The 27,286-nt window shown below is 37.2% G+C and overlaps 3 protein-coding genes across 3 annotated transcripts; 1 reads left to right on the top strand and 2 right to left on the bottom strand.

Annotated features, from left to right (window-relative positions):
* Positions 1-18,982: 18,982 nt before the first annotated feature.
* LOC134287971 (uncharacterized) lies at positions 18,983-19,618 on the bottom strand. Its single transcript, XM_062851360.1, has 2 exons — positions 19,480-19,618; positions 18,983-19,417 (listed from the first exon to the last, which is right to left on the bottom strand). The coding sequence occupies exons 1-2, from the start codon at positions 19,544-19,546 to the stop codon at positions 19,041-19,043; spliced, it is 444 nt and encodes a 147-aa protein (XP_062707344.1). The 5' UTR covers positions 19,547-19,618; the 3' UTR covers positions 18,983-19,040.
* Positions 19,619-19,665: 47 nt separating this feature from the next.
* LOC134287970 (NPC intracellular cholesterol transporter 2-like) lies at positions 19,666-20,386 on the bottom strand. The gene is made up of 2 exons (XM_062851350.1): positions 20,168-20,386; positions 19,666-20,093 (listed from the first exon to the last, which is right to left on the bottom strand). The coding sequence occupies exons 1-2, from the start codon at positions 20,232-20,234 to the stop codon at positions 19,708-19,710; spliced, it is 453 nt and encodes a 150-aa protein (XP_062707334.1). The 5' UTR covers positions 20,235-20,386; the 3' UTR covers positions 19,666-19,707.
* Positions 20,387-20,485: 99 nt separating this feature from the next.
* Positions 20,486-21,229, top strand: LOC134287968 (uncharacterized). The gene is made up of 2 exons (XM_062851339.1): positions 20,486-20,621; positions 20,687-21,229. Exons 1-2 carry the CDS (start codon positions 20,555-20,557, stop codon positions 21,088-21,090), a joined length of 471 nt encoding a protein of 156 aa, XP_062707323.1. The 5' UTR covers positions 20,486-20,554; the 3' UTR covers positions 21,091-21,229.
* Positions 21,230-27,286: the final 6,057 nt, after the last annotated feature.

Raw genomic sequence — 27,286 nt, 5'->3', positions numbered from 1 at the left:
AGCCTAGTATTAGCCTACAAACCTCCGGGGTCGTTCACAAAGTATGCAACGGTTTAAGCAAGCACTGTGAGTCGAGTGCTTCAAGGCAGTGCGTGAACATTTTTATGTTTTCGTCTGTTTTTCGTGGATCAAATTTGGGTAGTCCATTCTATACTATTCTTGAAAAATAGTAGTATTCTAGAATATTCTAAACTTTTCTTGGCTATTCCAGTCTATTCTAGTCTGTCTAGTCTATTCTAGTCCATTCTGTTCAACTCTATTCTTGTATATTATGATCAATTCTATTCTACTCTAGTATATTCTGGTTTATTCTAGTCTATCCAAGCATATTATAGTGTATTCTACTCTATTTGAGCCTATTCTAGTCTATTCTAGTCAATTCTAGTCTGTTCTAGCCCATTCTGTTCTGTATATTCTAGTCTATTCTATTCTACTCTAGTTTATTCTGTTATATTCTAGTATGTTCTAGTCATTGACGTAAATAGGGGGTGGCCAGCGGGGCTGCCCCCCTCCAGAGTAATAGGACAGATCGGTGAAGTACTAGATTTGTATTAATGAGCTGAATTTTAGTATAGTGAGAAGGTAAATTCTCCGTTTCTGCAATGAAATGGTGCAAAAAGCGTGGGTATTATAATAGGACGCAATCAGTGAAGTACTAGATTGAAAGTAGTGAGCTGGATTTTTGTATGGTGAGATGATCAGTTCTCCATTTCTGTAATGAAATGGTGCAAAAAGCGTTGGTCATATGGTTTCTTGCCTAATTTAATGCTGTTTGAGTAAAAGTTTGGGTAACTGTGTTGTTGAAGTTTCAATTTCTTGATTTTTGCTTTGGCTGACCAAGCCATGTGGGAAATTACACTGTTGAAAATGCTTTGACATCCATGTGCACAATGTGTTGAAGTTGCAAGAAATAAATAATACAACAACACAGTTACCCAAACTTTTGCTCAAATAGCATCAGATTAGTCAAGAAATCATATAACCCAAGCTCTTTGTACCATTTCATTACAGAAATGGAGAACTGATCATCTCACCATACAAAAATCCAGCTCACTACTTTCAATCTAGTACTTCACTGATTGCTTCCTATTCCTTACCTAATTTGATGCTGTTTGAGCAAAACTTTGGGCAACAGTGTTGTCGTTTTCTCCATTTCTTGCAACATAAACAACATAGTTATCCAAAGTTTTGCTCAAACAGCATCCAATTGAGCAAGGAATCATAAAACCCACGTTTTTTGCACCATTTCATTGCAGAAACGGAGAATTTACCTTCTCACCATACTAAAATTCAGATCATTACTACAAATCTAGTACTACACCAAACGTGCCCCATTCACTTCGGTAAAAAATCACGAGATTCAGGCGACAAGTATCTTTGTTGTATGAAAAATCAATATCGATATGGCCTTGCCCCCCCACCCCCTAGACTTATGACCTAGTTACGCTTATGATTGTAGTCTACTCTAGTGTATTCTAGTCTATTCTAGTGTATTCTAGTCTATTCTAGTGTATTCTAGTCTATTCTAGTCTAATCTAGTCTATTCTAATCTACTCTAGCTAATACTATTCCATCCTACTCTATTCTACTCTATTCTAGTCTATTCTAGTCTATTGTAGTCTACTGTAGTCTATTCTAGTCTATTCTAGTCTATTCTAGTCTATTCTAGTCTATTCTAGTCTATTCTAGTATATTCTAGTCTATTCTAGTCTATTCTAGTATATTCTAGTCTATTCTAGTCTATTCTAGTGTATTCTAGTCTATTCTAGTCTAATCTAGTCTATTCTAATCTACTCTAGCGAATACTATTCCATCCTACTCTATTCTACTCTATTCTAGTCTATTCTAGTCTATTCTAGTCTATTGTAGTCTACTGTAGTCTATTCTAGTCTATTCTAGTCTATTCTAGTCTATTCTAGTCTATTTTAGTCTATTCTAGTCTATTCTAGTCTATTCTAGTCTATTTTAGTCTATTCTAGTATATTCTAGTCTATTCTAGTCTATTCTAGTCTATTCTAGTCTATTCTAGTCTATTCTAGTCTATTCTAGTCTATTCTAGTCTATTTTAGTCTATTCTAGTCTATTCTAGTCTATTCTAGTCTATTCTAGTATATTCTAGTCTATTCTAGTCTATTCTAGTGTATTCTAGTCTGTTCTAGTCTAATCTAGTCTTTTCTAATCTACTCTAGCTAATACTATTCCATCCTACTCTATTCTACTCTATTCTAGTCTATTCTAGTCTATTGTAGTCTACTGTAGTCTATTCTAGTCTATTCTAGTCTATTCTAGTCTATTCTAGTCTATTCTAGTCTATTCTAGTCTATTCTAGTCTATTCTAGTCTATTCTAGTCTATTCTAGTCTATTTTAGTCTATTCTAGTCTATTCTAGTCTATTCTAGTCTATTTTAGTCTATTCTAGTCTATTCTAGTCTATTCTAGTCTATTCTAGTCTATTCTAGTCTATTCTAGTCTATTCTAGTCTATTCTAGTCTATTCTAGTCTATTCTAGTCTATTCTAGTCTATTCTAGTCTATTCTAGTCTATTCTAGTCTATTTTAGTCTATTTTAGTCTATTCTAGTATATTCTAGTCTATTCTAGTCTATTCTAGTCTATTCTAGTCTATTCTAGTCTATTCTAGTCTATTCTAGTCTATTCTAGTCTATTCTAGTCTATTCTAGTCTATTCTAGTCTATTCTAGTCTATTCTAGTCTATTCTAGTCTATTCTAGTCTATTCTAGTCTATTCTAGTCTATTCTAGTCTATTCTAGTCTATTCTAGTCTATTCTAGTCTATTCTAGTCTATTCTAGTCTATTCTAGTCTATTCTAGTCTATTCTAGTCTATTCTAGTCTATTCTAGTCTATTCTAGTCTATTCTAGTCTATTCTAGTCTATTCTAGTCTATTCTAGTCTATTCTAGTCTATTCTAGTCTATTCTAGTCTATTCTAGTCTATTCTAGTCTATTTTAGTCTATTCTAGTCTATTCTAGTCTATTCTAGTCTATTCTAGTCTATTCTAGTCTATTCTAGTCTATTCTAGTCTATTCTAGTCTATTCTAGTCTATTCTAGTCTATTCTAGTCTATTCTAGTCTATTCTAGTCTATTCTAGTCTATTCTAGTCTATTCTAGTCTATTCTAGTCTATTCTAGTCTATTCTAGTCTATTCTAGTCTATTCTAGTCTATTCTAGTCTATTCTAGTCTATTCTAGTCTATTCTAGTCTATTCTAGTCTATTCTAGTCTATTCTAGTCTATTCTAGTCTATTCTAGTCTATTCTAGTCTATTCTAGTCTATTCTAGTCTATTCTAGTCTATTCTAGTCTATTCTAGTCTATTTTAGTCTATTCTAGTCTATTCTAGTCTATTCTAGTCTATTCTAGTCTATTCTAGTCTATTCTAGTCTATTCTAGTCTATTCTAGTCTATTCTAGTCTATTCTAGTCTATTCTAGTCTATTCTAGTCTATTCTAGTCTATTCTAGTCTATTCTAGTCTATTCTAGTCTATTCTAGTCTATTCTAGTCTATTCTAGTCTATTTTAGTCTATTCTAGTCTATTCTAGTCTATTCTAGTATATTCTAGTCTATTCTAGTCTATTCTAGTCTATTCTAGTATATTCTAGTCTATTCTAGTATATTCTAGTCTATTCTAGTCTATTCTAGTCTATTCTAGTCTATTCTAGTCTATTCTAGTCTATTCTAGTCTATTCTTGTCTATTCTAGTCTATTCTAGTATATTCTAGTCTATTCTAGTCTATTCTAGTCTATTCTAGTCTATTCTAGTCTATTCTAGTCTATTCTAGTCTATTTTAGTCTATTCTAGTCTATTCTAGTCTATTCTAGTCTATTTTAGTCTATTCTAGTCTATTCTAGTATATTCTAGTCTATTCTAGTCTATTCTAGTCTATTCTAGTCTATTCTAGTCTATTCTAGTCTATTCTAGTCTATTCTAGTCTATTTTAGTCTATTCTAGTCTATTCTAGTCTATTCTAGTCTATTCTAGTATATTCTAGTCTATTCTAGTCTATTCTAGTGTATTCTAGTCTGTTCTAGTCTAATCTAGTCTTTTCTAATCTACTCTAGCTAATACTATTCCATCCTACTCTATTCTACTCTATTCTAGTCTATTCTAGTCTATTGTAGTCTACTGTAGTCTATTCTAGTCTATTCTAGTCTATTCTAGTCTATTCTAGTCTATTCTAGTCTATTTTAGTCTATTTTAGTCTATTCTAGTATATTCTAGTCTATTCTAGTCTATTCTAGTCTATTCTAGTCTATTCTAGTCTATTCTAGTCTATTCTAGTCTATTCTAGTCTATTCTAGTCTATTCTAGTCTATTCTAGTCTATTCTAGTCTATTCTAGTCTATTCTAGTCTATTCTAGTCTATTCTAGTCTATTCTAGTCTATTCTAGTCTATTCTAGTCTATTCTAGTCTATTCTAGTCTATTCTAGTCTATTCTAGTCTATTCTAGTCTATTCTAGTCTATTCTAGTCTATTCTAGTCTATTCTAGTCTATTCTAGTCTATTCTAGTCTATTCTAGTCTAATCTAGTCTATTCTAGTCTATTCTAGTCTATTCTAGTCTATTCTAGTCTATTCTAGTCTATTCTAGTCTATTCTAGTCTATTCTAGTCTATTCTAGTCTATTCTAGTCTATTCTAGTCTATTCTAGTCTATTCTAGTCTATTCTAGTCTATTCTAGTCTATTTTAGTCTATTTTAGTCTATTCTAGTATATTCTAGTCTATTCTAGTCTATTCTAGTCTATTCTAGTCTATTCTAGTCTATTCTAGTCTATTCTAGTCTATTCTAGTCTATTCTAGTCTATTCTAGTCTATTCTAGTCTATTCTAGTCTATTCTAGTCTATTCTAGTCTATTCTAGTCTATTCTAGTCTATTCTAGTCTATTCTAGTCTATTCTAGTCTATTCTAGTCTATTCTAGTCTATTCTAGTCTATTCTAGTCTATTCTAGTCTATTCTAGTCTATTCTAGTCTATTCTAGTCTATTCTAGTCTATTTTAGTCTATTCTAGTCTATTTTAGTCTATTCTAGTCTATTCTAGTCTATTCTAGTCTATTCTAGTCTATTCTAGTCTATTCTAGTCTATTCTAGTCTATTCTAGTCTATTCTAGTCTATTCTAGTCTATTCTAGTCTATTCTAGTCTATTCTAGTCTATTCTAGTCTATTCTAGTCTATTCTAGTCTATTCTAGTCTATTCTAGTCTATTCTAGTCTATTCTAGTCTATTCTAGTCTATTCTAGTCTATTCTAGTCTATTCTAGTCTATTCTAGTCTATTCTAGTCTATTCTAGTCTATTCTAGTCTATTCTAGTCTATTCTAGTCTATTCTAGTCTATTCTAGTCTATTCTAGTCTATTTTAGTCTATTCTAGTCTATTCTAGTCTATTCTAGTCTATTCTAGTCTATTCTAGTCTATTCTAGTCTATTCTAGTCTATTCTAGTCTATTCTAGTCTATTCTAGTCTATTCTAGTCTATTCTAGTCTATTCTAGTCTATTCTAGTCTATTCTAGTCTATTCTAGTCTAATCTAGTCTATTCTAGTCTATTCTAGTCTATTCTAGTCTATTCTAGTCTATTCTAGTCTATTCTAGTCTATTCTAGTCTATTCTAGTCTATTCTAGTCTATTCTAGTCTATTCTAGTCTATTCTAGTCTATTCTAGTCTATTCTAGTCTATTTTAGTCTATTTTAGTCTATTCTAGTATATTCTAGTCTATTCTAGTCTATTCTAGTCTATTCTAGTCTATTCTAGTCTATTCTAGTCTATTCTAGTCTATTCTAGTCTATTCTAGTCTATTCTAGTCTATTCTAGTCTATTCTAGTCTATTCTAGTCTATTCTAGTCTATTCTAGTCTATTCTAGTCTATTCTAGTCTATTCTAGTCTATTCTAGTCTATTCTAGTCTATTCTAGTCTATTCTAGTCTATTCTAGTCTATTCTAGTCTATTCTAGTCTATTCTAGTCTATTCTAGTCTATTCTAGTCTATTCTAGTCTATTCTAGTCTATTCTAGTCTATTCTAGTCTATTCTAGTCTATTCTAGTCTATTCTAGTCTATTCTAGTCTATTTTAGTCTATTCTAGTCTATTTTAGTCTATTCTAGTCTATTCTAGTCTATTCTAGTCTATTCTAGTCTATTCTAGTCTATTCTAGTCTATTCTAGTCTATTTTTCTTAGTCTATTCTAGTCTATTCTAGTCTATTCTAGTCTATTCTAGTCTATTCTAGTCTATTCTAGTCTATTCTAGTCTATTCTAGTCTATTCTAGTCTATTCTAGTCTATTCTAGTCTATTCTAGTCTATTCTAGTCTATTCTAGTCTATTCTAGTCTATTCTAGTCTATTCTAGTCTATTCTAGTCTATTCTAGTCTATTCTAGTCTATTCCAGTCTATTCTAGTCTATTCTAGTCTATTCTAGTCTATTCTAGTCTATTTTAGTCTATTCTAGTCTATTCTAGTCTATTCTAGTCTATTCTAGTCTATTCTAGTCTATTCTAGTCTATTCTAGTCTATTCTAGTCTATTCTAGTCTATTCTAGTCTATTCTAGTCTATTCTAGTCTATTCTAGTCTATTCTAGTCTATTCTAGTCTATTTTAGTCTATTTTAGTCTATTCTAGTATATTCTAGTCTATTCTAGTCTATTCTAGTCTATTCTAGTCTATTCTAGTCTATTCTAGTCTATTCTAGTCTATTCTAGTCTATTCTAGTCTATTCTAGTCTATTCTAGTCTATTCTAGTCTATTCTAGTCTATTTTAGTCTATTTTAGTCTATTCTAGTATATTCTAGTCTATTCTAGTCTATTCTAGTCTATTCTAGTCTATTCTAGTCTATTCTAGTCTATTCTAGTCTATTCTAGTCTATTCTAGTCTATTCTAGTCTATTCTAGTCTATTCTAGTCTATTCTAGTCTATTCTAGTCTATTCTAGTCTATTCTAGTCTATTCTAGTCTATTCTAGTCTATTCTAGTCTATTCTAGTCTATTCTAGTCTATTCTAGTCTATTCTAGTCTATTCTAGTCTATTCTAGTCTATTCTAGTCTATTTTAGTCTATTTTAGTCTATTCTAGTATATTCTAGTCTATTCTAGTCTATTCTAGTCTATTCTAGTCTATTCTAGTCTATTCTAGTCTATTCTAGTCTATTCTAGTCTATTCTAGTCTATTCTAGTCTATTCTAGTCTATTCTAGTCTATTCTAGTCTATTCTAGTCTATTCTAGTCTATTCTAGTCTATTCTAGTCTATTCTAGTCTATTCTAGTCTATTCTAGTCTATTCTAGTCTATTCTAGTCTATTCTAGTCTATTCTAGTCTATTCTAGTCTATTCTAGTCTATTCTAGTCTATTCTAGTCTATTTTAGTCTATTCTAGTCTATTTTAGTCTATTCTAGTCTATTCTAGTCTATTCTAGTCTATTCTAGTCTATTCTAGTCTATTCTAGTCTATTCTAGTCTATTCTAGTCTATTCTAGTCTATTCTAGTCTATTCTAGTCTATTCTAGTCTATTCTAGTCTATTCTAGTCTATTCTAGTCTATTCTAGTCTATTCTAGTCTATTCTAGTCTATTCTAGTCTATTCTAGTCTATTCTAGTCTATTCTAGTCTATTCTAGTCTATTCTAGTCTATTCTAGTCTATTCTAGTCTATTCTAGTCTATTCTAGTCTATTCTAGTCTATTCTAGTCTATTCTAGTCTATTCTAGTCTATTCTAGTCTATTTTAGTCTATTCTAGTCTATTCTAGTCTATTCTAGTCTATTCTAGTCTATTCTAGTCTATTCTAGTCTATTCTAGTCTATTCTAGCCTATTCTAGTCTATTCTAGTCTATTCTAGTCTATTCTAGTCTATTCTAGTCTATTCTAGTCTATTCTAGTCTATTCTAGTCTAATCTAGTCTATTCTAGTCTATTCTAGTCTATTCTAGTCTATTCTAGTCTATTCTAGTCTATTCTAGTCTATTCTAGTCTATTCTAGTCTATTCTAGTCTATTCTAGTCTATTCTAGTCTATTCTAGTCTATTCTAGTCTATTCTAGTCTATTCTAGTCTATTCTAGTCTATTTTAGTCTATTTTAGTCTATTCTAGTATATTCTAGTCTATTCTAGTCTATTCTAGTCTATTCTAGTCTATTCTAGTCTATTCTAGTCTATTCTAGTCTATTCTAGTCTATTCTAGTCTATTCTAGTCTATTCTAGTCTATTCTAGTCTATTCTAGTCTATTCTAGTCTATTCTAGTCTATTCTAGTCTATTCTAGTCTATTCTAGTCTATTCTAGTCTATTCTAGTCTATTCTAGTCTATTCTAGTCTATTCTAGTCTATTCTAGTCTATTCTAGTCTATTCTAGTCTATTCTAGTCTATTCTAGTCTATTCTAGTCTATTCTAGTCTATTCTAGTCTATTCTAGTCTATTCTAGTCTATTCTAGTCTATTTTAGTCTATTCTAGTCTATTTTAGTCTATTCTAGTCTATTCTAGTCTATTCTAGTCTATTCTAGTCTATTCTAGTCTATTCTAGTCTATTCTAGTCTATTCTAGTCTATTCTAGTCTATTCTAGTCTATTCTAGTCTATTCTAGTCTATTCTAGTCTATTCTAGTCTATTCTAGTCTATTCTAGTCTATTCTAGTCTATTCTAGTCTATTCTAGTCTATTCTAGTCTATTCTAGTCTATTCTAGTCTATTCTAGTCTATTCTAGTCTATTCTAGTCTATTCTAGTCTATTCTAGTCTATTCTAGTCTATTCTAGTCTATTCTAGTCTATTCTAGTCTATTCTAGTCTATTCTAGTCTATTCTAGTCTATTCTAGTCTATTCTAGTCTATTTTAGTCTATTCTAGTCTATTCTAGTCTATTCTAGTCTATTCTAGTCTATTCTAGTCTATTCTAGTCTATTCTAGTCTATTCTAGTCTATTCTAGTCTATTCTAGTCTATTCTAGTCTATTCTAGTCTATTCTAGTCTATTCTAGTCTATTTTAGTCTATTTTAGTCTATTCTAGTATATTCTAGTCTATTCTAGTCTATTCTAGTCTATTCTAGTCTATTCTAGTCTATTCTAGTCTATTCTAGTCTATTCTAGTCTATTCTAGTCTATTCTAGTCTATTCTAGTCTATTCTAGTCTATTTTAGTCTATTTTAGTCTATTCTAGTATATTCTAGTCTATTCTAGTCTATTCTAGTCTATTCTAGTCTATTCTAGTCTATTCTAGTCTATTCTAGTCTATTCTAGTCTATTCTAGTCTATTCTAGTCTATTCTAGTCTATTCTAGTCTATTCTAGTCTATTCTAGTCTATTCTAGTCTATTCTAGTCTATTCTAGTCTATTCTAGTCTATTCTAGTCTATTCTAGTCTATTTAGTCTATTCTAGTCTATTCTAGTCTATTCTAGTCTATTCTAGTCTATTCTAGTCTATTCTAGTCTATTCTAGTCTATTCTAGTCTATTCTAGTCTATTCTAGTCTATTCTAGTCTATTCTAGTCTATTCTAGTCTATTCTAGTCTATTCTAGTCTATTCTAGTCTATTCTAGTCTATTCTAGTCTATTCTAGTCTATTCTAGTCTATTCTAGTCTATTCTAGTCTATTCTAGTCTATTCTAGTCTATTCTAGTCGTATTCTAGTCTATTCTAGTCTATTCTAGTCTATTCTAGTCTATTCTAGTCTATTCTAGTCTATTCTAGTCTATTCTAGTCTATTCTAGTCTATTCTAGTCTATTCTAGTCTATTTTAGTCTATTCTAGTCTATTCTAGTCTATTCTAGTCTATTCTAGTCTATTCTAGTCTATTCTAGTCTATTCTAGTCTATTCTAGTCTATTCTAGTCTATTCTAGTCTATTCTAGTCTATTCTAGTCTATTCTAGTCTATTCTAGTCTATTCTAGTCTAATCTAGTCTATTCTAGTCTATTCTAGTCTATTCTAGTCTATTCTAGTCTATTCTAGTCTATTCTAGTCTATTCTAGTCTATTCTAGTCTATTCTAGTCTATTCTAGTCTATTCTAGTCTATTCTAGTCTATTCTAGTCTATTCTAGTCTATTCTAGTCTATTTTAGTCTATTCTAGTCTATTCTAGTCTATTCTAGTCTATTCTAGTCTATTCTAGTCTATTCTAGTCTATTCTAGTCTATTCTAGTCTATTCTAGTCTATTCTAGTCTATTCTAGTCTATTCTAGTCTATTCTAGTCTATTCTAGTCTATTCTAGTCTATTCTAGTCTATTCTAGTCTATTCTAGTCTATTCTAGTCTATTCTAGTCTATTCTAGTCTATTCTAGTCTATTCTAGTCTATTCTAGTCTATTCTAGTCTATTCTAGTCTATTCTAGTCTATTCTAGTCTATTCTAGTCTATTCTAGTCTATTCTAGTCTATTCTAGTCTATTCTAGTCTATTTTAGTCTATTCTAGTCTATTTTAGTCTATTCTAGTCTATTCTAGTCTATTCTAGTCTATCTAGTCTATTCTAGTCTATTCTAGTCTATTCTAGTCTATTCTAGTCTATTCTAGTCTATTCTAGTCTATTCTAGTCTATTCTAGTCTATTCTAGTCTATTCTAGTCTATTCTAGTCTATTCTAGTCTATTCTAGTCTATTCTAGTCTATTCTAGTCTATTCTAGTCTATTCTAGTCTATTCTAGTCTATTCTAGTCTATTCTAGTCTATTCTAGTCTATTCTAGTCTATTCTAGTCTATTCTAGTCTATTCTAGTCTATTCTAGTCTATTCTAGTCTATTCTAGTCTATTCTAGTCTATTCTAGTCTATTCTAGTCTATTCTAGTCTATTCTAGTCTATTCTAGTCTATTCTAGTCTATTCTAGTCTATTCTAGTCTATTCTAGTCTATTCTAGTCTATTCTAGTCTATTCTAGTCTATTCTAGTCTATTCTAGTCTATTCTAGTCTATTCTAGTCTATTCTAGTCTATTCTAGTCTATTCTAGTCTATTCTAGTCTATTCTAGTCTATTCTAGTCTATTCTAGTCTATTCTAGTCTATTCTAGTCTATTTTAGTCTATTCTAGTATATTCTAGTCTATTCTAGTCTATTCTAGTCTATTCTAGTCTATTCTAGTCTATTCTAGTCTATTCTAGTCTATTCTAGTCTATTCTAGTCTATTCTAGTCTATTCTAGTCTATTCTAGTCTATTTTAGTCTATTTTAGTCTATTCTAGTATATTCTAGTCTATTCTAGTCTATTCTAGTCTATTCTAGTCTATTCTAGTCTATTCTAGTCTATTCTAGTCTATTCTAGTCTATTCTAGTCTATTCTAGTCTATTCTAGTCTATTCTAGTCTATTCTAGTCTATTCTAGTCTATTCTAGTCTATTCTAGTCTATTCTAGTCTATTCTAGTCTATTCTAGTCTATTCTAGTCTATTCTAGTCTATTCTAGTCTATTCTAGTCTAATCTAGTCTATTCTAGTCTATTCTAGTCTATTCTAGTCTATTCTAGTCTATTCTAGTCTATTCTAGTCTATTCTAGTCTATTCTAGTCTATTCTAGTCTATTCTAGTCTATTCTAGTCTATTCTAGTCTATTCTAGTCTATTCTAGTCTATTCTAGTCTATTCTAGTCTATTCTAGTCTATTCTAGTCTATTCTAGTCTATTCTAGTCTATTCTAGTCTATTCTAGTCTATTCTAGTCTATTCTAGTCTATTCTAGTCTATTCTAGTCTATTCTAGTCTATTCTAGTCTATTCTAGTCTATTCTAGTCTATTCTAGTCTATTCTAGTCTATTCTAGTCTATTCTAGTCTATTCTAGTCTATTCTAGTCTATTTTAGTCTATTCTAGTCTATTCTAGTCTATTCTAGTCTATTCTAGTCTATTCTAGTCTATTCTAGTCTATTCTAGTCTATTCTAGTCTATTCTAGTCTATTCTAGTCTATTCTAGTCTATTCTAGTCTATTCTAGTCTATTCTAGTCTATTCTAGTCTATTCTAGTCTATTCTAGTCTATTCTAGTCTATTCTAGTCTATTCTAGTCTATTCTAGTCTATTCTAGTCTATTCTAGTCTATTCTAGTCTATTCTAGTCTATTCTAGTCTATTCTAGTCTATTCTAGTCTATTCTAGTCTATTCTAGTCTATTCTAGTCTATTCTAGTCTATTCTAGTCTATTCTAGTCTATTCTAGTCTATTCTAGTCTATTCTAGTCTATTTTAGTCTATTCTAGTCTATTCTAGTCTATTCTAGTCTATTCTAGTATATTCTAGTCTATTCTAGTCTATTCTAGTCTATTCTAGTATATTCTAGTCTATTCTAGTATATTCTAGTCTATTCTAGTCTATTCTAGTCTATTCTAGTCTATTCTAGTCTATTCTTGTCTATTCTAGTCTATTCTAGTATATTCTAGTCTATTCTAGTCTATTCTAGTCTATTCTAGTCTATTCTAGTCTATTCTAGTCTATTCTAGTCTATTCTAGTCTATTCTAGTCTATTCTAGTCTATTCTAGTCTATTCTAGTCTATTCTAGTCTATTCCAGTCTATTCTAGTCTATTCTAGTCTATTCTAGTCTATTCTAGTCTATTCTAGTCTATTCTAGTCTATTCTAGTCTATTCTAGTCTATTCTAGTCCATTCTAGTATATTTTAGTCTATACTAGTCTACTCTAGTCTATTCTTGTCTGTTCTAGTCCATGCTAGCCTATTCTAGTCTATTCTAATCTATTTTAGTCTATTCTAATCTTTTTTTTTTCTCCCTTTTTGGCACAGACCTACTGGTCCATATCGGCTATTCTAATCTATTCTAGTCTTGTCTAGTAATGTTGGACGGGACACTGACCTGGGCACAGGTCAACGACAGTGGTTATGTGAGCCAACGTAGTCGGTGAGTCAACCAAACTTATAGTTTGTGGAGCGTCCGGTGAAGGCGCCTCAAAGTTTCTTTTATGCCAGTTACAGACTGAAGACGATGTGCTGTGAAGGCCTAGTAGTAAAGAATCTATTATTCTTCTAGTGGTCCTTTCCGAGGTATGCCAATTGGCCGAAAGGGTCATTTATCCGAACGCCATTTGGCCGAGAATGAATTCTGAACTCTAGTGATAATGCCACCACAGACAAACAGACGTAACACTATGACATTTCCTTTCGCACACCGACTTAACGATCTATTTAAAGTGTTGATAGTTGGCCAATTGGCCACCCATGGCGCTCGCATCGTTTTTGTTCGAGTTTGACGCCCAAGCAACACACATGTTATATAAGAGTTACGAAAGCGTAAATTTTGGTTGTAAAGAAGTTTATTTGACGTAATTCTAACATTGTGTTGAAATAACGTCAAATAAACTCATATACAACCAAAACTTGCGCTGTCGTAACTTTTATATAACATGTGTGTTGTTTGGGCGTTTACCCACTACCACCAACTAGTTGATGCTTGACCAAACTCAGTCCTTTTAGCATTGGGCGAACAAATTTCCGGAACTATGATTTCGACCGAAAAAAGTGTTACGTCTGTTTGTCTGTAATGCCACTATTTCCCACATCAGTGTAACTCGAACGAAAAGCCTATGTTTCAAAAAAGAATAATTCCAAGTATCAAACCGTGCTAACTAATCTCTGAGTGGTAGAACTAGGAAGAAAAGCGCATAGACAAACAAACGTAACACTTTGAACATTTTTTGGCCGAAATCATAGTCCCGGAAACAAGTTCGTCCAATGCTAAAAAATAGAGTTAATAAACTATAGAGGAAAAATGTCGCTGGCGTCGCCACCGCAACATTTCTTGCTGGCGGAGATAGGGAGGGATATAAGTGGCAAAGCGAAAATGTATGCAGTTTGACAGATAGATACCCGGCATGTTTGCGAACGAGAACAAAGGGAACACCAGCGACATTCGTCCTCTATAGTTTATTAACTCTATTTGCTAAAAGAACTGAGTTTGGTCAACCTTCAACTAGGTGGCAGTAGTGAGCAAACGTCGAACTCGAATAAAAACTATGTGAGCGCCACGGGTGGCCAATTGGCCAACTATCAAATTTTTAAATAGATCGTTAAATCGGGGTCCGATAGGAAATATCATAGTGTAACGTCTGTTTGTCTGTGAATAACGTATGATTGAAAGAAGGAGATATTTCTGATGATCATATCGGCAGCTAGCATTTCAAAAAGTTCATCTTAATGATTTCGAATCGGCCAAACGGCATTCGGCTAAATGAAGTTCGACCAAACCACATTCGGCCAAATGGCCGGACACTCTTTCCGAGATTCCCCCAGGAACTCTCTTTAGGATCCCTTCCACGAAGTCTCTGAGAATTTCTTCCAGAATTTCACCCTGAATTCTTTCCTAGATTCATCCAGGAAAACTTTCCGAGATTCCTTCAGCAGTTGCTTTGCTTTAGTTCGTATATGAGTTCTCCTTGGAAGATTCTATGACATTTCCCGGAAAATCATTTGCCGGAAAGACATTTCCCGGAAAACATTTCCCGGAATGACCCATTTCCCGGAAACCCATTTTCCGGAATGTCCCATTTCCCGGAAACCCATTTTCCGGAATGGAACATTTCCCGGAAAACTGTTATCGCTATTCCCACACTCATTAAATCAACCTTTTTATGAAATGCACAATAATTGACTCATTTTGGTTGGTATTCATTGAAGAACTCAAGCAGGGCTTTCAACGTTATTTCCAAATCTTCGAGAAAATATTAGCAGTTATCACTACATTTTGATTGAACAGCCATTGTTTAATGAAGGAAAATTCTCTATGACAATTCTGGCAGCTATGATTCCAAAAGATGACATACAAAAGAATAGCTTAAACACAAAGAATGGAATTTATCTTATTAAATGGTAGCGGATGCATTTTTCGCATAGTTTATAACCTGTATACTCTTGATTTAAAGTTTCCATACTATTTGCGAGCTCTATAGGTGGGTTGCAGATTAGTCAATACTAGCTCAAGCAATGAAAAAGTCGGCTCGTCCTTCGACAACACCTCTGAAACCTACACATCAGACGCGAACAAAAAAAAAAACAAAAATAAAACGTTGAAATGAAAATTAAATAAAAATGGGAAAGTCAAAACTTAATTACTAATTTAAAGAAGAGTATACTGTATTAAATTTATCTGTAGCTCTCACTTTATACCCTCTTATTGTTTCTCTCATATGTTCTTTGCCTTCTTGATACTAAACCTTAAAACTGTAAATGACAAGAGGCCAACTTCAACTGTTTGCCTAATGACTCATTTGGTTTAAGGTGAAACGGGACGCCGTGTTATTTTTCCTATCTTGCCTCTCTTTCTAACAATTTGCCTCGAGATTTTGAAGATGGTAATCTCGAGTTCTATCGTACTGAAGATGCTGAAAAACAATCAGTATATGCACTGCAAGTGAGCATACACAATGATAGATTTTTGTTGCAAAATATGAAGTAGAATCTGAGATTACCATCTTAGTAGTAACAGAGCAATGGCGGATATTTCCCCGACCGTCCCGTTCGTCCTTAAGGGCGATTGGCAGAACTACACTTGAAATTTAGCGGTCAGTAAGGGCCTTTCAAATGACTACTGAGGTAATGGTGTAGCTTATTAGGCCGAAAATACATTTGTCCTCATTAGTACTACGCCAAATGGTCATTAGGCTAGATTGAAACAAAAGCGATCGAAAAACAGGCCTCGAAAGAACAGTCTATTACTAGAAGAAGGGAAAAACTGAAAAGGTGCAATTGACAGTTTGGCAATTAAACAAATCTGTAACAGTCTAACTTGAAAGAACACCATATTTTCAAGAGTAGGAAAAATATCAGATATAGTTAATAGCTTGGCCGCCAATCAAATACGCAACGTTGTAACTAGAAAGAACAGTCTATTAAATAAAGAAGGGCAAATAGAAAGCAGCAAGTACCAATATAAAACACATGTTGGTTATTTACCATGTATTTTATTGGCACGTGCTGCTTTCTATGTAGGAGATTTGCCCTTTTTTATTTAAAAGGCTGTTCTTTCTAGTTACAACATTACTTATTTGATTGGCGGCCAAACTATTAACTCTATCTGATATTTTTCCTTCTCTTCAAAATGTGTTGTTCTTTCAGGTCGAAAGAACAACCGATTTTTTAAGAAGGAAAAACATCAGATGGAATTAATAAATTGGGTGCGAACCAGTTCTGTAACGTTACATCGTTAAAAAAGAACAGCCTGTAAATTGAAGAAGGGTAAATCCCTTATGCAGTTAGCAGTGTTCAACTATATAAATGCACCTAGAACAGCCTTTGACGAAAAAGAAAAACAATTTGTTATTGAAAAGCCAGTCAAAATATGTCCATTCGGCTCAACGGTGCTGGCTCTACTGTGTTGAGTGAACTGAAACGAGAATATGAGTTCGATTTATTTATTAAGTTCTACAATCTTGAAAAAAAAAATATAAAATTGTTTTAAGGCTCGATTTTCTGGAAATTGATCATCTACTTATAAAATTAGTCGTAATAAGAAACAAAAAACCAGATCATGTTTAAAGATTCTGAAATATCTTCTGAGGTATCTGGTTTTCCTAGAATTGCCTTTCCGGGAAATGGAGCATTCCGGAAAATGGTTTTCCGGGAAATGGGTTATTCCGGAAAATGTCTTTCCGGGAAATGGGTTATTCCGGAAAATGTCTTTTCGGGAAATGGGGTATCCGGGAAATGATTTCCGGGAAATGTCTTTCCGGGAAATAGTATAGAACCCTCCTTGGAATGTTTTCAGGTATGCATTCATGGATTCCCCTAGGAGTTCCATCTGGGATTCCTGAAGTTTCTCTTTCTGAGATATCTCCAAGATTTTTTCCTGCATCTAGGAAATCCTGCATTCAGAGACTTCTTCTGAGATCCCTCGATTACTCCTTCCGGAATTCTCCTAGGTTTCCTCCAGGAGCTCCTTCCCATAGCTGTTTCTGAAATTCCTCCATGATTTTTTCTGAGACTTCGGCAGGAGATTCTTCAGGAATCCCTCCAGGAGTTTCACCCTGAATTTCTTCCAGGATTACTTCAAGAACTCTTTGCGGTGCAGGATTTCTCAAAAAGTTCATCCAAGAACACCATGCGGGATTCTTCCAGGAACTCCTTCGTGGGTTACACTACTGGTTGATAGTGCACCTTCAGGCGGCCAAAATTCGTTTTATGTCCATAAATTCCACTCTGGCTTCTTCCAGGGCCTCCTAGTAGGTTTCCTTTGCGAGAGATCCTTATGCGATTCTCCCGGGAGTTCATTTTGGAATTCTTGCAAATGTTTTTTTCTTCCGGAATTTATGGAAAATCATTCAAGATGTTCAAGGACATCCGTATAGGTTTCATCCGTACGTAAGTTTCTTATGAAATTCCTACAGGAGTTCCACGAGAAATTCCTCCAAAAAATTCTCAAAGAATTTTCCAAGAAGTTTCTTCTGGGTTTTCTCCAAAAGTTCCTTCAAGGACATTTCTCCCGGAATGCCTTGTGGAAATCCCAAAAAAAAACGGCTGAAGACTTTCCAACTGGAAGAATCATAGAAAATACGACACATGGTTTGCTGCGATCTCTCTCAACTGCTCGTCCAGCACAAAACTCGCCGAGAGGTAAAATATCTTTAATACCAGGCTCGAGGAGGACTTGCAAGCACTCGAAAAGTTCGAGCGTCGGGAGCTTAGGACCATCTTTGGCGTGTACAGCTCGCTACGCTCAACGGCGAACCTAGCATCCGGAAGGTGGCAAAAGCTGGAAGAATACGATTGGCAGGGCATGTTGTGAGAATGTCGGACAACAACCCTGGAAAACTAGTGTTCGCAAAAGATCCGGACGGTACAAGAAGACCTTAAGGGTAGCGTGCAAAGTGGGCGGATCAGATGGAAAGAGATCTGGTGAGCGTTAGGCGTGACCAAGGTGACAGCCACGAACAATATATTATGAATTTCTCCATCTTGAATTTGACGTTATAAGCTGTTGGTCTAATTCCCGTCGTACGAAGCACCGAGCAATAATGATCAAGTGTTTTCTTGCACTGATCTCAATGTATCATGGTCAATTCAATGCCAAAACACTAATTTACCTTTCAACTCATGTAATAGCACCTAAGTGCTTCCTTTGCCAATGACCATTTTGGGTCATGGAAAGCGCAGTAGGCGTAGCCGCGGGCAGACGTGTTTTGTTTTGATCGTCACATTTCTTTCGCATTCGCCAGTTTTTTTTTTGTGATTCTACTGACAGTTTGGCCGGTGCTACGCCATCCGGATAGTCTCCGCGTGTGAAGCAGTGCTTGTTCTGTAAGAATTTTAATAGTGAAAAATAGATTGATTAATTTTGCAAAATTTAATAATTTCCGTATGAATCGTGCAATAGCGGAGGGTTTCAAGGATTGAGTATGTTTGACTGTCGCTGCCAAAAGTAGTTTGGGTTCACAAACGGTGCAGAAATTTGTACCGAGAGTGTATGAATGCGCCGTCTATTTCGCGATTTCACGTAGAACGGTCAATAGCGCTACGCCTTGCGGTAGTTTCTATATTGTAACTGCCATTTTTTCGTGATTTTTTTACATATGTGGCTATTAAACTACCGCCATGCCATTAGTGATTCGCAAGTGATTATAGAATCATCTGATGAAAACACTCCCATGGTAATGGCAGCGCTACCTTGGATGGATTCCGGTGACAATGTTCTGATTACTGTTACTATAACAAAATAAACTACATACATGCCAGTTTCGAAGATTATTTTTGAATCAGGAAGAGGCATTCCTGTCGGGAAGGGTTCCATGACTAAAGTACAAAAAAAGATTTCATAAAACATAACCTCACTTTAGATCGCCAACAGTCAAATTGAAAACGCGAAAACAATTCCAGGTGCTCAGATGGGATTCGAACTCTCGAATTGCTTTTTGCTGGACAAGCGTTTTATCTTCTAAGCTTTGCAACCACTCTGGATACCGTCGTCTGTCTTCAGGATATTTCATTCTAACGAACACATGTGTCTGTAATTTGTACTAGGCTAAGTAAGTATGACCTAAGACTTTACAAAATTGAACATGTTGACTATTCAAAAAGACCATACGTTTACTCTGAAAAGGTTATCGTTTATTTGACAATTTTACGACCTTCCGAACATTAGATCAGCCTAACGTCAGCCGCAAAGCACATCGCCTTTTGTCCTCCGTCTCCGGTAACCTCGAATCGCATCGTTACGGTCACACGCGTTATCGGAGCTTCCACCGGAGCCGTCCCCGATAGGGTCACCTGCTGGCCGGCTGCCAACGGGCAGCTCGCGTCGATGTTGGCACATCCATCGCGCAGCTGATCCGGCATTTCGTACGGCAGGTTGAAATCTCCCAACGTGGCAGTCACATCAACGGCCAGGGTGTTGGTGGCGAACGGCGGAGCAAAGGCAACCGAAAAGCTAAAGTCCGACAGGTTGGGCACTTCGCACGGCATCACATTGCAACCGGGAACCGTGACCTGCGTCGGGTGGGGATAGTCGTCGCCACCTACGGAAGGAGGGGAAGCCGTTGATAAGAGGACCTTGGGTGGTTGAGTTGAGAAGACTTACAGCGATGGACTTCGAGCCCCAAAGCCGTCGCGAGCAGAGCCGCCACTAGAAGTAATGATTTGACCATGGTTCCACAAGGTGAATGCAATACTGAAACAGTTGGCCATCACCAACAATCTATATAGGAGCGAGCAATCGTGGCCTGTTGAGATTATCTACGGTTGATTAACTAACACGAACAATGCATATGCAAGCTTATCTAGTAGGCGTCAAATTTTATTTTCGAACTTAGGCAGCGGTGATTGTAGCGGACGATCGGAAGCAGAACAGCGGTTGGCCATCGTCTCCGGTCAGCTGCAGCTCCAAGTCGACGGTGACATCGGCAAACGGGGCCGTCGCGGGAGTGCTCAGGTGGTAGTTGATCTGTTCACCCTGGCTGACCGGGCAGCCCCGTCCGGCGAAGAAGTTGCACGCGTTGCGTTGATCCTCCGGCAAGTCGTACGGCACGCGGAAGTTCCCGAGGAAGATGTTGAGTGCGGCGTCCACGGTTGAGCTGTCCCGGTTCGGGATGAAGTCCAGATCCATGTCGACCATTCCACCGATGGGGATCACACAGGGTTCCTCGTAGCAGTCGATGACGCGGACCTCCAGCGGCAAGGGGGCATTGTTGGGGCCTGGAGTGAAGGATTGGATACTCAACAAAGAATGTTCGAGTTTGTAATCGGTACTTCTGTGGGTTAATACGTACACGGTCGAACGGCTAAGCCGAAAACAACTGCTGGCAACAGGACGGCGAAAATGGCAAACTTCAACATTGTTCCTCGGATTGAACTTGAACTACAGCTGCTGGCAACGAAATGTTTGAGATTATAATGTTTTGGAGGTTACCAAATGTCGCTAAATCGATATCTTATCGCAACGCGAATGATGTGACTCAATACATCCAAGAAGGCTTTGCGTAGGGCAGGTTTTCTTTGTTAGCAAGCGGCGACGATTACTTGGATGGTCACATCTGCCGATATATCGGAATGGTTTTATCGACGTGGAATCCCGTCGATAAGCTCGGCTAGACCCTACCGTTGTAAACGGAGATTAGATTCGGTGGAATTCAGTAGTCGTTTTGTAGCGGGGTAACATGCTCGGACTAAGTGTAATTTTGGCTTTAATTCCGGCGGTTGTTTGGGCCGTGAATCCAGCTCCTTGTAAGTTGATCAGATTGTATCACGTAAGAAACTTCTTGTTTACCAAATGATGACGATTCTTGCAGGTACTTTCAATTCTGGGCCCATACCCGCAGAAGTCCGAGTGGTAGGATGTCCATCGACCGTCCCACAGCAGCCCTGCATCGTCCCAATCGGTTCCATGGTTGACAGCGAAATTGACATCGTTCTGGAGCGTCCAACGGCTACACTGACAGCTTCGCTGGATATGTTTCTGGGCAATTTCCGCATCCCATGGAGTCTTCCGGAGCACCAACAGAATGCCTGCCCTGATCTTATGCACGGAGCTAGTTGTCCTTTGCAAGCGGGCCAAGCTGTAACCTATAATCTGGTGACGGAAGTCTCGGCCCCCTTTGCCGATGTTACCGTCGACATGGAATTGATGCTTACCGATGATCAGGGACTGCCCGTGTTCTGCTACCGTTCACAAGCGACCGTCGTTCAAGCGTAAACGGACAAGTTTTACCGAACTGTCATTAACCTTTCATACGGAACTCCGGCCACGATGTACTACTACCCACCAGCAAAAATGCAATCCCTACATAGCTCATAGCCCTGCAGTAAAAAGAACAAGTGTTGTGGATTGAAAAGTTGGTCTTTGTTTTTCCTCTGGCCGGATTCACCAGAACGGCGACTCCAAGTGGCGACGGCCATCATAATTCCGTCATTGTTTATTCATACGTAATCGCAAATACTTTAATGGAAAAAGTCTTTGCATCCAATCGAAGGTGGCGCTGCGATTTTGCAGTCTGTCTCTCTGTCGAGGGGTGTTAGCAAATGACAGTTCCCCTCCCCCCGTAGACCCCTCGCCGCGACGGAAAGCAGTGCCATTAGTCAATCTCTGGTAAATAGCTCTTTCTCCTCGTCAGTCGGTTGGTTGAGAAAATTTCCGAAAACCACCAAGCATTTTCCCTCCAGCACACCTATCCGGCACATATTTGCACGCGCAATTTGCTCGTCAACGAAACATCCTGATCGTAGAAGGCTGCGAGAGGGGTTTACCGAATGGCAAATATTTTAACGTATCAATTACACGCAAAATTTACTCCCTGCAAGTTGTCGAGTATATCCGCCTAATCTGAGCAAACTGTAAAGCACTGGCTGTGTGCCAGAGGGGAACGGGGTCCCATTATCGTATCGGATTACCACCGTCGGAACCGCAGCCGAAGATGATTAGCCCGCGGCCACTTTTTGCACTCACACACACCTGGCACAGGTACATTTTTCAGCACCCGCGTTCCTACGGGGCCTGCTACGATGGGATTACGTTTCACCACAGAAGAATTTTGCTCGACGACGGACGGCATGGCACGATTCGTAGTAGGCGCCGCCGTCGGACGTCGGCTCCCCCGTTTCGGAGAAATCAAGCGGAAATAGTGTCGCACCCCCTAACGCCCGGAATCACCATCCAAGACGGCGTGGCGGTAATTTTAATTAGGAAAATAATACACCTTCGGTAACACCCGGGTGCTGCGCTTTGTCCTCGAGGGAATGCATGAAATCATAGGGAATCAGGGCGAGCAATTCCTGGGAATTTCGTTCTAGCAGCACGTCCGGTTCCGGTTGGCCAGCTTTCATTGGGTTTCTTGATAGTTGAATTGGTAGCCCCGTAAAGTATGCTTGCATGCATGTGGAAAAGCGGTAATGAATTTAATTGAATGGTTCTTGATTACCAACTTCTAGACCTCAACTGTACGAGCAAGCATGAGTGAATGAGTGATACAAGGAACTTCACGGTGGTAGATTTGAATAGGTCGAAAGATTGCAGTGCGCCTATCGATATGCAATATGTGGTCAGTGACGTGTGGAAAATTGGGACGTCTCGATGAAGAACTCTAATCCATTTTACGAGCCGATTTTGTGGATGAAATTTTGACAGGAACAGTGAATATCAATACCTCAGACAAGCAGATGTAACTCATAGAGGAAAATCATCTAAAACTTTCATGAGCACACTGCCACCTGTTGGTAGAACCACGCGAGACACTGTCGGCCATGATGGATTTTGATTTGACGTTTGTCTATCACGCATAATTCAAATTTAATAGTCTATTTTACGAAACGACAACAGTGTTGATATTGATATTCACACTCACGGGCTTGGACGCGACCTACTGTCAAATTTTTATTCATGAAATGAGCGATCAGCTGATCCGAAACGTCTCGTAAAATGGCTCATTTTCGTTTTCATCATTCAGCAACGTGTACACTGTCAAACGTCAAAGTGATTCAACACTAGCGCTTCTGACGGAAAGTCCACGGAATCCAAATGAAATTTGAATTGATCATTAAATACATGGACCAAGACGGGCGCTTTGAAGAGTGTTACGTCTGTTTGTCTATGTCAAAATCATCATCAACATTGTTGTCATTTCGTGAAATGGCTCGAAATATGATTAGTAATCAAAACGCGGCTAGCTAGAGAGCCACTCTAGACCTAGGGTAGCAAGACTAGATAACTAAGTGTCAAAAACAACCAGAACAGAAAGCGACAAGGCAGCAGATACCGAAATGAAGCATTTGAGATCGAGAAACTGTGGTAAAATGCGATTGCGAGTGAGAGTGGTCAAAAGAAACGACTTCCATTACCAGGACACCTCGGAAATTCCCCCATGTGTTTCTCGGGAATTACTCCCGGAGTTCCTCGGAAATTCCTCCAGGAGACCCTCGGGAATTTCTCCAAGAGTTGCTCGGGCATTCGTCCAAAAGATCCTCGGAAATTCCTCCAGAAGTTTCACAAGCATTTCTTCAGGAGTTCTCCGGGAGTTCCACAAGGAGTACCTCGGACATTCCTTCAGGGGTTCCTCGAGAATTCCTCCAAAAGTCCATTGGAAATTCCAACGGGAGTTCTTCGGAAATTCCTCTACGAGATCCTCGGGAATTCCTCGAGAAGTTCATCAGGAAATCCTTCAGGAGTCCCTAGGAAATAACTTCAAGAGGTCCTTGAGAATTCCTGCTGTAGTTCCTAAGAAATTCCTCCAGGAGCTCTTTGGGAATTCATCCAATAATTTCTCGGAAAATTCTCCAGGAGTTCCTGGGGAATTCCTCCTTGAGAATTTCTCCAGGAGTTTATCGGAAATACTTCCTGGAGCTGGTTATGAATTCTTCTAGCATTTTCTCTGGAATATCTTCAGGAGTTACTCGAATATTTCTCCAGGAGTTTCTCGGGAATATCTTCTGGAGTTCCATGAAAATTCTTCCTGCATTTTCTAGGGAATTCTTCCAGGAGATTCTCGTGAAATTCTCTAGGTGTCTCCAGAAATTCATATGAATGTTCCCAATGAATACCTCCAGGAAATCATCGGAAATTCTCGGGGAACACCTCAAATAATTTCGGGAAACCTGGTGGAGTGCCTAGAAAAAATCTCTAGGAGCTCCTGAAAGATTTACCGTGATACTCCTGAAGGGTTTCCTGAGAAACTCTTTGGTGAATTTCCCTGGAACTCCCAGGAATATTCATGGGATATAGCTGGATGAACTCCTGGCGAAATCCTAGTGGAATTCTGAAGAAACACCTGTAGGAATTCTCGATCAACTGCAGGAGGAATTCCCGAGAAACTCAAAGAGGATTTGATAACGAATATCTGTATGAAATTCAGAAGAACTTTCTTTGTAGAATTCCCAAGGAACACCTAGAGGCATACTGAAGACTTTTATGGAGGAACACTCGAGGAAATGCTGGAGAAATTCCCTAGAAGCACATGGATGAAATCCCCAAGAACTCTAGGAGGAATTTACGAGGAACCCTTTAAGGAATTCCTGGAGGAATTCCCGAAGAACTCGTGGAGGAATGCACGAGGAACTCCTGAAGAAACTCCCAAGAAACTCCTGGAAGAGTTGTTGTAGAACTCCTGGAGGAATTCTCAAGAAACTCCTGGCTGTTTTCATAAGGAACCTGTGGATGAATTTCTGAAGAACTCCTCATGGAATGCCCGAGGATCTCTCCGAGGAACACCTGGGGGAAATCCCGAGAAGCTCTTGAAGTTCCTGGAGGTATTTCCGGAGAACCCCAGGAAGAATTCCTGCGGAACTCGTGGAATAACTCCCGACGGATTCCTGGAGGAATCCCCGAAAAATCGCTAACAAATTCCCGATGAACTCTTGAAGGGAGAAATTACCGAGGTACTCCTCGGGAAACTCCCGGAGAACTCCTGAAGGAATTCTTGCAAAACTCCTGGAGGAATTATCGAGGATCTTCTGGAGGAATTCCCGATGAAGTCCTGGACGAGCTCAAGAAACTGATAGAGGATTTCCAGAGAATCTCCTGGAGGAATCCTGAGGGGATTCCAGAGGATCGATCAAAAAAAAATCTACGAAATTCCAGGAGGAATTCCCGAAGAACTCCTGGAAGAATACTGAAGAAATTCCTCAGCAACTTCAGAAGAAACTCTGGTGAAACTTCTGGCATTCCCAGAAATGCAATCAGGTTTCATAAGGCATGGTCACCGAAATTTCTCGGAATGCTGTCAGGTTTGCTTCGACGTTTCCTCCAACATTCTCTTGAGTTTTATATCTGAAATTTAGACTATCGCCAGAATCCCCTCGTAGTATCTTGAGGCATCCGATAAGAAATTTGCTGAAAACTTTGAATTTCCTTGAAATCTTCACCATATCGACATAAACAAACGTTTTCTGCTAGTTTACGTGCAATGTTATTGTTTTGTCTTTCTCGTACACCAAAGCGAACTGAAAGGCTATGTGTTCATTCAAAAAACGAACTTTCGTTAGAAGGCTCGAAAGTTCATGTCGCAAATACCAATCAACTCAGTTCAACGAAATGTGTTCAACGAATTGAGGTTTTATCTGTATGTGTGTGTATGTGTATATGTATGTCCGTGAACGAAAAAGGTCACTCATTTTTAAGGCACTTCCTATTGGCCGATTTTTCGGATTTCATCACGAATCGAACCGCAATTTTACCGCAGTGCTTGCTATTAAAAATGATCTGAATCGAACAAGGCGTTCCAGAGTTATGGCAAATTAAGTGATCCGAACCAGCACCGGTAGAACTGGCCGTATATACAACTGATGCAAGTCCCATCATGCGACACATCAAACTGTGCCGATTTCAGCATGGTTGACGAGTTCTGTGCGAAAATCAACACGATGCTGACCCAAAGCTTAAAATGGCGGCCTAATACTCAAGATGGCGGACCAAAATTCAAGATGGCTTCTATTTAATAGTTTTAAGGTTTTAAAAACCATGCAATTCGGGTATTTTTGATATGGGAAAGATATCTGAAGTCCAAAAATGGCGACCAAGATGGCAGACTAAAATCCAAGGTGGCGATCCAAGATGGCGGCCCAAAATCCAACATGACGGCTGTTTAATGGAGTTTCAGGCACCAAAACCATGCAATATGGGTATATTTGGTATGGGGAAGTGTCTGGAGTTCACAAACGGCGACCAGAATATACAAGATAGCGGTCTAAAATCCAAGATGGCGGCAAAACATTCAAGATGGAGTTTATCGCTCAAAAACTAAAAGCCAGATAAACAATATGATGGTGCCGTGGAATGGATTTTTTACGGATGTAAATGAAATATTAATCAACATACTCCTTTAGTTTTGTTGAAATGGGTTTTTGAAGGCACGAGAAATGCGCCAACTCCGCTAGGTGGATTAATTGAAGTATTTCTAGTTCTTTAGACATGTGAAGACATTTGAAAATTTCATCTGGCATCTCTATTATGTACTTTTAAAACAAAATTAGGAAAGCAACTTAGGGTCGGTTTCTTACCTCTTAGACCTTGAACTGTGTTTAACCACAGTTGTATGGATAAACCAGGTCAACGAGTTAAGCAGAGGTGAAGGAACCGATCCATAATTAACAGATGCGAACGGAGCTTAACAGAGCAATAATGAACAGAAAAAAAGAACAACAGAAAGCGACATAGAGTCAAGTAGCGTGAACCAAAGAGTGGCAACTAATGAATGAGAGCGGCATAGAGTGACAAGGCAGGCTACTGAGCTTTTTGTAGTGCAACAGTGGACAAAATATAGCAAAAGAGAGCGGCAGATATCTTCAGGGAGTAACGGAGAACAACGCAACGTTGCAACAGGGTGGTGCTAGCTAGAGACAGCAATATGGCGACGTAGAAATCCAAACGGCGACAGAGAGTGATAGAGAGCAACGAGCAGCCACAGAAAGCGCCAAAAAGCAACAGTAAGTAGTAAAAAAACACGGACATCGTTTCGGGTCAGCGGCTGTACAGACCAGTGAATCAAAATTCAACCATCGCGCAACAATAATGACAATGTTGCAACCTGTATTTGTTACCCATGCGACATAAGTTTGTCCCAACTTCAAAATAATAGGATTAACATCGTACACCACGAGTTTAGAGATTTTTAAGCCTTGCATTGCGATTTTCGAACGGAAACTTCGAGTCGGTAAACACGGCAACTCTGGTGAAGCTCTATCATCAAACAGGTTCGACTTTGGGTTAGCAATAATTGATTATTCACGAGTTGAAAAGTACGCAACAAATTCAGCTTCCGTTTTGTCTGCAACAAAAAATTTCGAGATCATGTCATTATCTGTTACCAGTAGGGATAAAGAGTAATCGTCGCACCTTCTTTGTTGCTTGTTTTGTGCCTCTTTTGTCTGACAATTCTCTTCACTGGTACAGACTGAACAAAACA

Source organism: Aedes albopictus, chromosome 1 (genome assembly GCF_035046485.1).
Source record: "Aedes albopictus strain Foshan chromosome 1, AalbF5, whole genome shotgun sequence".
Taxonomy (NCBI): domain Eukaryota; kingdom Metazoa; phylum Arthropoda; class Insecta; order Diptera; family Culicidae; genus Aedes; species Aedes albopictus.
Note: the sequence above shows the minus strand (reverse complement) of the source record. Positions and strands in the feature narration are given on the sequence as shown.

Excerpts from the sequence above, each read along its gene's own strand:
- LOC134287971 (XM_062851360.1), bottom strand. The coding sequence starts at position 19,546 with ATGGTCAAATCATTACTTCTAGTGGCGGCTCTGCTCGCGACGGCTTTG. Across the intron at positions 19,418-19,479 it reads GGGGCTCGAAGTCCATCGCT|GTGGCGACGACTATCCCCAC; the intron begins GTAAGTCTTCTC and ends CTCCTTCCGTAG.
- LOC134287970 (XM_062851350.1), bottom strand. The coding sequence starts at position 20,234 with ATGTTGAAGTTTGCCATTTTCGCCGTCCTGTTGCCAGCAGTTGTTTTC. Across the intron at positions 20,094-20,167 it reads CGGCTTAGCCGTTCGACCGT|GCCCCAACAATGCCCCCTTG; the intron begins GTACGTATTAAC and ends CCTTCACTCCAG.
- LOC134287968 (XM_062851339.1), top strand. The coding sequence starts at position 20,555 with ATGCTCGGACTAAGTGTAATTTTGGCTTTAATTCCGGCGGTTGTTTGG. Across the intron at positions 20,622-20,686 it reads GGCCGTGAATCCAGCTCCTT|GTACTTTCAATTCTGGGCCC; the intron begins GTAAGTTGATCA and ends CGATTCTTGCAG.